The sequence below is a fragment of the Xyrauchen texanus genome, chromosome 44 (genome assembly GCF_025860055.1).
Source record: "Xyrauchen texanus isolate HMW12.3.18 chromosome 44, RBS_HiC_50CHRs, whole genome shotgun sequence".
NCBI classification, from domain to species: Eukaryota; Metazoa; Chordata; class Actinopteri; order Cypriniformes; family Catostomidae; genus Xyrauchen; species Xyrauchen texanus.
In genome coordinates, this window is record NC_068319.1 from 28,608,409 (window position 1) to 28,615,676 (window position 7,268).

Genomic DNA, 7,268 nt, shown 5'->3' on the forward strand with positions numbered 1-7,268 from the left:
CTTTAAAAACACCTTCAGAGCTTAAAGAGCTTAATAATGGCAACATTATTGTGTAATTGCAAATGTTCCTGGTCATAACAGGTTCATATACGCAGTGTTTATGATGCAGAGTGACACTGAGGATGAGACACACACTTACTCTATTTCTGTGGAGTGATAAAATGATGAAAGGAAATCTCAAAGGATTTGCTTCAGGAGAAATAAGGGCTTGTGGATTTAATCAAAGACCATTCAAATAATGTGTGAAAGTGAAGAAATTAAGACAGAAATATTTGAATGTTGCATAATATAATTTAAAAGAATATTATATACCATAAATAGTATACAAATATATATTTTATATAATATACTCTGGTGGCCAAAAATTTGGAATAATGTACAGATTTTTCTGTTTCAGATGGAAATTGGTACTTTAATTCACCAAAGTGGGATTCAACTGATCACAAATTATAGTCAGGACATTACTGATGTAAAAACAGCACCATCATTATTTAAGAAAAGTCATATTTGATCAAATCTAGACAGATCAATTTCCAGCAGCCATCACTCCAACACCTTTTCCTTGAGTAATAATGCTAAGAAATTCATTCATTCTAGAAATTCATCAGTCAATCATTGTTTTGAGGAATGAAGGTTATACAATGCTTGAAATTGGCAAAAAAAATCATACAAAGGTGTACAGTCTTCAGAGACAAAGAACAACTGACAAGGACAGAAAGAGATGTGGAAGGTCAGATGTACAACTAAACAAGAGGTTAAGTACATCAGAGTCTCTTGTTTGAGAAATAAGACGCCTCACATGTCCTCAGCTGACAGCTTCATTGAATTCTACCCGCTAAACACCAGTTTCATGTACAACAGTAAAGAGAAGACTCAGGGGTGCAGGACTTATGGGAAGAATTGCAAAGAAAAAGCCTCTTTTAAAACAGAAAAACAAAAAGAAAAGGTTAGACAACTGATAATTGGAAAAGAGTGTTATGGATCTTAACCCCATTGAGCTTTTGTGGGATCAGCTAGACTGTAAGGTGCGTGAGAAGTGCCCGATAAGAAGCGTGTATTTGGACAAACTGACAGCTAGAATAACAAGAATCTGCAAAGCTGTCATTGCTGCATGTGGAGGATTTTTTGATGAGAACACTTTGAAATAGTTTTAGAAGTTCTGAAATTTTATTTAAAATTGTAATAGTAATTTTTCATCTTATTAATGTCCTGAATACATTGTGATCAGTTAAATGCCACTTTGGTGAATAAAAGTACCAATTTCTTTCCATAAGAGCAAAATCTGGACATTACTCCAAACTTTTGGCCAGCAGTGTACAAATTATATATATATATTTAATAAAACTATTATTTTTAATGAGTTCTAAAATCAACCGTGTAAATGTAAAATTGACCAAAACAAAAGTTGACCAAAAAGAGATACAGTAAATAATTTAAGTTTTTCAAAATATGTTGATATTTAAACCATGATATAAATGTCATTCATATAGTTAGCCAAAAAGTAAATCATATATCCCCATTTTATTATTTGATTTATATATTTGATGTTAAATATTTAAAAAAGACTTAATGCATCTTAAAAAATATGAAAATCGTCAGCCAAATTTCATAATCGTGGCAGCCCTAATATTCCTTATACTCTTGAGTCTGAGACAAACAATATTAACAGCATAATTCATTGTGGAATCCAGTTTTTAGACCCCAAAGCTTATACCTTACTGGTCAGTTTATTTTCTTTTAACCAAGTGAACAAAAGTGTCGATGGGTATTCGTTTATACATTTGATTATAGTGTGAATAGGACTTCAATGTGTTTTAAATCCCCATTTCTGATGGTAAATTGTTGAGGATTTCTCTCTCTGAAGGAATTAGAGGTTATTTTCTCCAGTTGCTTTCTCCTTAATTGGCCATAAATTCCCTGAAGTGGAGCATGCACTGTGTATTTAAAGTTGATTTCCTCAGTCACCTAAAGCAGAATATACCCACTAAATAAACACTTACTTAATGTCTGTCTGTCTGTCTGTCTGTCTTGTCTGTCTGTCTGTGTGTGTCTCTGTGTCTCTGTGTGTCTGTGTCTGTGTCTGTGTGTGTGTGTGTGTGTGTGTGTGTGTGTGTGTGTGTGTGTGTGTGTGTGTGTGTGTGTGTGTGTGTGTGTCTTCAGATGTACATCACGAGCACTATCAAGACTAAAAGCAGTCGTCTGGCAAAGCCTGTGCTCTGTCTGGGGATCCTGTGTGCTGCTTTCCTCACTGGTCTCAATCGGGTCTCTGAGTACCGCAATCACTGCTCAGACGTCATCGCTGGATTCATATTAGGAAGCTCTGTAGCTCTCTTTCTGGTGGGTTTCATTGGTTTCTTAAAAATGTATTACCTTTATTATTTTATAATATATTATTTTATGACCTATTGTTATTCTTTTTTTTTTTTCGTTTTAATTTGTTTCTTACATATACCCTATTTACACCTTGTAGGGGTGCACATTTTTTTGCTCTAAAAGTAATGTGATTCAATGCATCAAGCAATCTCAAATTTGGTCACAATTGTTGTGATTCATAATAATTTTACTTCTGAAAATAGGTCCAGAATTGTATTTTGAATAAGTCATAAGATACACTTCCCCTTAAAATGTTGGCCAGTCCTAACTTATCTACTGTTGCCAGTTGCCATTTGGTCTTACAGGGTTTAAGAGAATCCAATAAGTACACAGGGAGAAGTAAAAATTCCTTCCTTTGTCTCCATTGGGAAATTTAGTTTTAATAATAATATGAACCTTTAAAGACAGACCTAACATGAACTCCAAGATCTTCTGTGGAAGCCAGAATTTTGTGATAGAACATCATAAAAAATGATTTAAATTGCTTGCCGAATTCCCAGTGAAGAACTACACTACCCATAATCCTAAAGAGCTATCCACCAATCAGAGAAGTCACTGTTGCCAAATGATCATTGTATCAAAAGAGCTCAGCACAGACTATATACTCCCATGAAGCATTGTTTATGACAGTCTCCCTACACTCTCAAACGTCTTAACATATTTGTATATATCTGAATATTTTGCAATAAATGGTTTGATATGTTATTTCTATACATATAATCAATGGTTATGTCATTGTTTTTTATTGTTTTTGTTTTTTTAGATTATGCCATTTGCATTGCTTCATGGATGAGTGGTTTGTTGCCCTAATGCCACATTTTGAGTATTAATGGAAGTTCCAGGATAGCGAATCAGCTTCTGACTTGATAATCAGAATTCATAATTTTTTCAACAAATAAAAATGCAATATTTTCTTGATTTGGCTTTGGCTTGAATTCAGTAGGTGAATGTCCAACTTGTTAAGTTCATTTCTCATTGTAGGGAATCTGTGTAGTTAACAACTTCAAAGGGACCCACTCCACTCCCACCAAACAGAAGCAGGAGGATTATCGTGGTCTTCCCTTGATGACATTCCCTCGTGTGGAGAGCCCCTTGGATACCCTCAGTGCACAGGTAACGTCCTTTGCATTCATCTGACCTGCCCTGAGCTGGCCCTCACAAACACATTCTCTTTAAGTCTGTTGATTTAAAACATGAATTTTATTAATTATAAAACAAATAACGCATTTAAAAAATTTACTAATTTAATCATGCCACCTGACCGTGCAAAAAATCCCTAATCGGGTATTTTCCTACCATCAGAGCAATTCTAGCTTGAAGTACCTACTTCATGTTTTTACGAGTAGCAGTCAGCAGAGAGCAGTAATCGCAACTCCGGCTGTGCGGGCACACTTACCGAGAGAAGGAGAACAAAAGAAGCCTGACACAGTAGGATGCACACTTGCGTTCAAAAGCAGTTTATCGCTAAGCGATAAATACTAACTGCAGGCTGTGCCAGCCAGACAGTAAGGGGTGCTTCGATGATCACTGTCTGCATCACTTCAATCTATTACGATGGACTTCACAGAGGATGAAATACTGCCGACTCCAACTATACAACAAGGGATACTTCACTGCCACAAGCTTCCAGCCGGACTGCGAGGCACACCTTACTGACCTCTATCGACATATTTTTGCAGATAACCGATAGTTCCAAAAAGCAACTATGGTCTCCCTCTAATAGGATGGACTACTCTCTCTTAAAAGGAATACATTACAAATGAATGACAATTATAGCATTCATCAGCCAAATAAAAAGGACACTGCATCTACGTGCACTTCCTCAGTCAATTCGGGATGGACTTTTAATAATTAATCTAACAGTTCAGTCAGTATCCTTGAGTTTTAAATATCGCCTACCAACAAATTTCTCATTTTACTTATTTCATACATGACTTGTCTTACACATAGATAACTAATATTGGCATTTGGAAAACAAAAATCAGAATTTATTACAATGTACTTATTGTGCACATATTATTGTTACTAACATTTAAAGTACCTGCGTGTAATAGCATTTATAATTTTTGAGTTGACCCTAAGTCTAACCTCAAACCTACCAGCAGGCCCTCCTACCCCCAAGGTCTCAGCAAAACCCCCCAAGGAATTATGATCAAGTTTACATTTTTTTTAATGATTTATTAATTTAAGCAGAATATAATGTAATGATATTTGAAAAATGCTTTTATTATTATTTGTTTATAGTTAATTTATAGTTAAGTCTTGATGGTAACACAAAAAATAAATACAAATTTCTATGATTTTTTTATCCCCATTTGCTTTTTTTTTTAACATTTTGTGCCAATAAACTCAAATAGAACATGAATTTGACAGATATGAGACCCTGCACATGAAAGGCAATTTTGACATGTTCTGAAACTAAATAATGACATGTTGAAAATATGAATTTAAAGGATATTAGGTACTGTTCTCATTAACAAGAAGTTATTCATGTGATTTGTAATTGAGCATGTCTTCAATAAGGATAATATTCCCAACATTAGTTTAAATGTTTATTTGGTTCACTGAAATGTTAAACTGTCCCTGCAGTAGTCAGTTTATTTGGCCCCTGAGTATAAAACCCAAAACATCCAACAACATGCTTCGAAATTTTTCACAATTTCCTTAGAGTGATTATAGCAGTTTGCCATTTTTTTCCCCCCAAAACTGGGGCATGAGTGAACCGATGCCCAGACAGTTGCATTGTGTCTCCTTATACAACAGGGAAATACACTGCTTCGTCTGCAAATGGATTCTGACAATTCAGTGAGATGGCTCTATTGACAGGCAGCAACAAAATACCTCTAGTGCTTGAGGAACTGATGTGGGTCAGAGGAATTCTCCTTTACTTGCAAGACAAATGTAACAACATGGTGCAATTTAGTGTTTGCTGTTCCATACAATCGATGTGGAGGTGGATGATAAACAAAGAAAACCAAGTGTTGGGATTTGCACAAGCGAAAAAATCGAAATGGTTGTTTTAGGGGAATTGAGATTACATGTTCTGCACTGTGGCTTTGTGTTTTTTGATAAATGTGCCTGATAGTTAATCGGCACTTTCAGCCAAGTGCATACCACCAGTAATACAATGGCAAGTGAATTGAGACTATTTACCAACCATTCTTTTTTTTTTTTGCTTCCAAAGAGGTATCATTTGCATTACTTGAATAAAAAATTAGGGCTGTCAATTAAAAAGTATATAAGTATATCAAATGATTCATTTATTAATCATATTAATCGAAAATGGTCGTATAGCATTGAATTCAACAAAATTGTCTTAACGAGGTTAACTTCAGGGCTGATCAAAGTGCATTTCCATTGCATTCCTTTTGCGGTTTTTTTTTGTTGTTTTTTTATTGTTGGTCCATGTAGACATGCACCAGGCTAACACCATTGGCAGTTCATAAGATGCTGTGCCAAGATGAAAGTAGTTTAACATAGCGAAACACGTCTCAAGAACTCTGCATTCTTTTCCATTTTATTGCGCTCCGTCAAGCTGTTTTGAACACAACAATTCGTCCTGTGTGAATGGTTCATTAATCATGATGTGCTCAGTGAGTCTAATTTGCCAGTGTGCATAGCTTGTAGTAACGGCTTGGTTTGTGCTGATGGCGAACTCGCAAAAACTTCAAGCTTGAATTGCTTCAATGTTTGGAATATTCATTAATGCAGAATTTATGAACAAGTCAGGCAAAATACGGCCATCCCGATGGAAATCTGTCATAATTGGGTATTTCGCCTGATGGACTTCCACTGGCGAAGACATTTTCCAAGTTTGCATTGTTGACTGTTGTTTACTCGCTAAAACCATCATTTCTCACATTTGGCACAAATGTTAATCGAAGATGTTCTGGATCACTGTCTAAATGTCATTTAATTTGTGTTTCAGAACCATTCGGCATCAATGACTGAAGTCACATGACTAAGGGGGCAACACCGCGTCACGTTCGCGTCACCTCAACACTTCTAGGCACAAAGAGTTTTTTGTACTGTGGCATACTGTAAAAAAAATAAATGAAAAAGACAGTATTATGTTGTAACTAGTTGTACCTAGAAGCAGCTGTTTTGTACATTTTGTATAAGAGAGTGCTGTAGCTTCCCCTCATAACGTCAACACTGCTCAATGTCCAAATTTATGCCTTCTTTGTCATGTTTCACATCACAAAGTATATATATACAGTCTATATATAATGTAATTGAAACATTAATGTTGTTCTGTGGTGTTTGTACAAAGATTTTATTTTGATTTCTTTCCTGTACATTTTTGGACAGAGATCATTTTTGTATTCTTTTTGTTATCTGTATAAAGCATTTTGATCAAATTTGCCTGCTGATTTTCCAGGAATGTTTTTGGTATACCTATTTTTGGTGTAAGATATAAAAAAGAAAACCTGTCCAATTGTTACACGTCGTTGTATCTGATTCTCCGTGGGCATCTTTAAATGTGCTCAGCATGAAATACACTAAATTGTTTGAATAAACTGTTATTCCTGACTGTATTTTGTGTTTCTTTTAAAGTTTGCATTTCATTTGAAATGAGTATAGTCTGTCAAATAAATAGTCCAATAATATGAGTGGGTTTCATTTTTTAAAGGAAGGCATGATTTGTTTTTGAAGTTAATGATGTTTCTAAGGTTTTTTAATGAATAGCTCTATGTGACTTTGTGTCATGTTTAAATTTTTGGATGGGAACAGAATTAATAAGCTTTAAAATAAGGTAAATATAGGATATTAGCATGTTAAATTCAGAGAGCGGTGTCCAGCGACCATTTTGGAAAGAAAAACACTGCATTTAATTTCCGTCAATATATGAGTCCATAAAGGGATAATAAAAGATCTTGCATCAATGATGTGGA

The 7,268-nt window shown here is 35.0% G+C and overlaps 1 protein-coding gene across 1 annotated transcript in view; it reads left to right on the forward strand.

Moving 5' to 3' along the window:
- Positions 1 to 6,972, forward strand: part of plppr1 (phospholipid phosphatase related 1) — a 90,979-nt gene extending 84,007 nt beyond the window's left edge. The window contains exons 6-8 of the mRNA XM_052116731.1: positions 2,161 to 2,337; positions 3,355 to 3,486; positions 6,302 to 6,972. Coding sequence (XP_051972691.1) covers positions 2,161 to 2,337; positions 3,355 to 3,486; positions 6,302 to 6,334 — 342 coding nt within the window. The 3' untranslated portion in view covers positions 6,335 to 6,972. The remainder of the gene's footprint in view (positions 1 to 2,160; positions 2,338 to 3,354; positions 3,487 to 6,301) is intronic.
- Positions 6,973 to 7,268: the final 296 nt, after the last annotated feature.